The sequence below is a fragment of the Hordeum vulgare genome, chromosome 1H (genome assembly GCF_904849725.1).
Source record: "Hordeum vulgare subsp. vulgare chromosome 1H, MorexV3_pseudomolecules_assembly, whole genome shotgun sequence".
NCBI classification, from domain to species: domain Eukaryota; kingdom Viridiplantae; phylum Streptophyta; class Magnoliopsida; order Poales; family Poaceae; genus Hordeum; species Hordeum vulgare.
In genome coordinates this window covers 249388583-249393187 of record NC_058518.1, presented here as the reverse complement: position 1 = coordinate 249393187, position 4605 = coordinate 249388583, and the positions used below count along the sequence as shown (strand labels likewise).

The window sequence follows — 4605 nt, the reverse complement described above, 5'->3', positions numbered from 1 at the left end:
TTGTTGCTGTTTTCTTATACACTCATCATATAAGGACATGACACATATCATTTTTGCAGTTTAACCAAGAGCCTACGTGCCACCTTGTACTAGTGTCATCTAGTATTGGCTAGAGCTTGGACGCATTCCGTGTGAAACGAGGACCAAAAATTGTTGTAGTGCTAGTGGTTATCAACTTATCATCTCCTTTTTGAACATTCTAGAGAGCATGTTTGATGTTACCTGTGCTGGGTCTGCTTTATGCTTTTCTTCCCATTTGCCCTTTATCTTTAAAAAAAAGTAGTAATTAAATAAGGGGGCTGCTACGCATCTACCGGTGGATATTTATTAAACGTCCACCGCCTCGACAACAGTTAGATCTCGCGCGTAGCGTCCGATTCGTTCCGTCCGATCCGCTCCTGTACTTAATTCCTGAAACGACGCTCGAGTTGCAGAAACTTTCCCTTTGTTGGAAGAAATAAACTTTGGATCCGTTAATTCCTGAAACAACGGTCGAGTTTCAGAAACAATTTGCTTGTTGCAGAATTTTTTTTCTTCGTCTTTCTGTAACATAAGTATTTTTACGGAAGAATTTTTTGCAACAACGGTCGAGTTTCAGAAAATTTTGCAACGAAAGTAACGTTGCAGAAGCAGGGGCGGCGACGAAGGGCACGCGAGGCCGCGGGCAAGCTGGCGGTGCCGCGCGCAGGCCGGCGGCGGAGTGCGGCGGGGTGAAACGCAGGCCGGCGGCGCCGCCGATCAGGGGTGGCGGGCCTTGTGGCAGGCCGGCGGGGCCGCGGGCGGGCGACGAGCAGGGGCGGCGACGGAGGGCACGCGAGGCCGCGGGCAGGCCGACGGCGGAGGGCGACGAGCCGTAGCAGGCCGGCGGCGGCGAGGGTTGTCGGGCTGAGGCGGAGGCGGAGACATGGACTGGGCAGTTTTCGGAAACAACGCTCCAGTTGCGGAAACAACGATCCAGTTTCAGAAAAGTCAAGAAACGATTGCGATGGCGGAATCGAACAGACAGCAGGTGGTGGATGAATCGCGCAGATCCGCCGGTTGAAGGATAGACTTTTCCATCAAATAACTGGTTTATCCACGCAGCTATATTCCACATACACACATTCATACTTGCATATCATTAGTCCCTCATTTCCGCTATTGCTTCACCAAATAGTCATGCAGATAGGTGTTCGCCAAATAAGATGCGTGAAGTACTAGACTTTGATCAGTAAACCAATCGCTAGTAAATTGGTCAGTGCTCTGCGCCGGCGCGTCGGTCGAAACTTTCGGCCGGCCACGTACGAGCCGCACGATCCATCAACCGCCGCTCGTCCGCACCGTTAGATCTTCATGTAATATTTTTTTTCTCGATGCAACAAATTTCGACGCAATGCAGCAATTTTCGTCAACGGTTGCAATAAAAAAATTATAGCAAAAAAATATCTATGTGGTCGTAGCAAAGAAAACGAAGCTGATGGTGCATGGTAGCAAAAGTGAAACGTCAGTTGTAGCAAAAATCTACGTGAACGTGTATGCAACTTTTTTAATGAACGGTTGCAGCAAAACATGATGCCGGTTGTAGCAAAAATTAACACGGTTGTAGCAAAGGTCAAAACGCCGGTTGTAGCAAAAATCCAACGAACTCGAGTTGCAACCAACCGTGGATGCAACTTTTTTAATGAACAGATGTAACAAATGAAAAACAATAGTAGCAAAATTAAACAGTGGTTGCCACAAATTTACACGGTATAAAAGTTGCATCCACTGACCAGCGAAGCGCACGTGTGAAAAATGTTGCATAACCTGAGCGGACGAGCGAGCGACCGGCGCGTCGGTTCCGCCAACTGGCCGTATGGAAACGTTTCCCTAGTAAATTACGAACAATCTTCTAAACCGACTGCTGATTGTTGTTACCTGTTTCAGCTTGCAAGGTTGACACCTTAGGGCGTGTGCCACGCAAATAAAGGGCCCTGACATATCAGTAAGAAGGAAGCCAAGACGTGGCGAAGAATGGTAGCAGCACAACATTGCAGATTTCTTGTCCCGATGATATCGAAAAAAATGGAACTGTGATCAGATAATCCAACATGGGAATTCTGGATATAATCGTGCAATTGTCATTTGAAATACGAGTTTTGGCACTTCCAGTTTCTCAAGTAGTTTACCTCACGACTAGCAGAGCATGCAGTTTGCACTTGCACAGGAAAGTTGTAAGCTGCAGAGTTCTGGGTGGCACCAACAGAATAAACCAGCTTCTAAATTGCACAAAAGTGAGTTGACAAGTGCCGAATCAAGCCAGGCAAAAAAGGATGAGGGTTCAATATCCACGCGCACGCTGGTTTATGGATTGAAACCATATGTTCATAAATTGTGTGGCAACTGCAAAATGTTGCAGAACATCGATAATCGGAATCAGAGTTCAGCCAATGGTTTGTCTGACATCCATCATGAACTGTATATAATCATTGGGGTTGTAGAAATTAATGGATACAAGAGTATGATCTCTTTGTAAAGATCGCTTATTTACTGGACTTGGTCAAATAGGTGAAGCAGCAACTGCCACCACAGTACAATATTAATTACATATACTGAAACTTGCACCTTCAGTAAGTATATATATATATATATCAGTGACGAACAAACCCATCACTGTCACTCACGGAAGAGATTTTACTATATTCTCTCGAACACTTGAGCTTTCCATGGAAGTGGCATCAGTGGTGTCCATTTCCGAAACCACCGCCGGAACCGTAACCGTATCCAGAGCCAGACCCGGAACCATAGCCAGAGCCTCCACCTTGGCCACCTCCTCCGCCACCGCCGCCGCCGCTTCCATACCCTCCACCATATGCGCCACCCTGGCCATACCCACTGCCAGACCCGGAGCCGTAGCCTGAGCCCCCGCCAGACCCACCACCTTGGCCGCCACCGCCACCACCTCCGTGACCGCCACCGCCTCCACTAGCACCACCGCCATAGCCAGAACCCTCACCGGACCCATGCCCATAGCCTGCACCACCGCCACCTTGGCCGCCACCACCTCCTCCGCCACTGCCGCCACCGTACCCACCGGCGCCGCCCCCGTAGCCGGATCCCTCCCCAGATCCGTACCCAGAACCGGCGCCTCCGCCCTCACCACCCCCGCCTCCACCGCCACCTCCATGGCCGTATCCACCACCACTAATACCTCCTCCACTTCCACCACCTTCGCCATACCCAGAACCAGACCCTGATCCACCATAGCCACTACCACCACCCCCGCCGCTGCCACCGCCACCGCCTCCTCCGCCAGGACCGTAACCCAGGAGGATTCGAGCGCTTGTGCTCGTGCCTATGCTAAGGAGGACAAGAACGGCAATGGCCAAATGCTTGGTGGTAGCCATCTTCGAGATGCTTGCCTAGCTCAGTTCAGGTATACTTGGTTGGTTTGTGTTGTGTCCGTGGTGGTGTGAAATTCATGAGCTGTGGTATTTATAGCTCGAGATCGATGTGTTTGCATGGTCCAAAACTAAAGGCTCCTCCGCACGTAGAGTTTGGTAACTGGACCCGCTGGATACGTACGTGTGAAACGAGGACCGGGTGAGGGCGCAGTAGTGGTTCCATGCTGCCTTCTATTAAAAAAAAAAACAGGTCAGTGTGCGATGTTACTGATTTTTTATTCAGAAAACTTCAAATCTATATCAGTACAAGGAATGTCAGAAATAAACAGAAAATTATATCCAGTTCTTTTTTTCAAAAGGCCCGACCTCTACCTGCACATGCAGTTATTTTATTAATTATTTATAAAGACTATAGAAAATAATACATTAGTAAACCTGAAGCCACCATCTTGACAACACATGTCGCTACCCCTATCCTTTAATCAAGGATGGCCGAATGTCCAAACCAAATATCAAACAGACATCGCACCAAAGCCTAACATCTAAAGTCGGATGCCCCAGCCAAGCCACAATGCCGAGACTGGATCACACGCCGATTTGGCATACTTTCATAGGCCGTCGCCACGTCTTTCACTAATCCATCTCCAAAGTAGGTACTGACGCACCAACTTGCCTTGCCTGTCATCGACGCCACCACGGCGTCAGACAACGTTATCATCCTTCACGTATCCATCCACATGCGCCCGTCGTCGAAACTCCGCAGCGCCATGCTGCCGGGAACCACCTTCGGCCTTGCGATAGATGTAACACTGCATCTCCTCTTGTTCCATCCAGCCATCACTTGCTCTAAAACGATGCCCCAGGAGGGAGAGTGACATTGAGAGTGTTGTCACTGTCCAATTCGGGAAGCCTAGATCTAGGGTTTCCTCCGGAGCATTCCAGGCATGATGACGCAAATTGCAACGATAATGCCTCGACAAGGAAGCGACATCGGAGATGTCGCCATTGTCCTCCATTACTTTCGTCGGCACGATTTTCATCGACAGTCGTGCCACCAGGCCGTGCACCGCCGACGCTGTTGGTCCCTTCAACTGGAGCAAACTCTAGAAACGATGCCCTCAAGAGGGACTATGACGCAAAAAGCACCGCCATCTCTCGATCCCAAGGAGAACTAGGGTTTTCCCTCGAGTTTCCGCGTTGTCAAGGACCAGAAAGGGTTGAATCCTCACATGATTAGAAGAAC

General features: G+C 49.5%; 1 protein-coding gene across 1 annotated transcript; it reads right to left on the bottom strand.

The window, feature by feature from the left end:
- Positions 1 to 2423: 2423 nt before the first annotated feature.
- Positions 2424 to 3544, bottom strand: LOC123409183 (glycine-rich cell wall structural protein 2-like). The gene has a single exon (XM_045102154.1). The coding sequence runs from the start codon at positions 3363 to 3365 to the stop codon at positions 2697 to 2699; it is 669 nt and encodes a 222-aa protein (XP_044958089.1). The 5' UTR covers positions 3366 to 3544; the 3' UTR covers positions 2424 to 2696.
- Positions 3545 to 4605: the final 1061 nt, after the last annotated feature.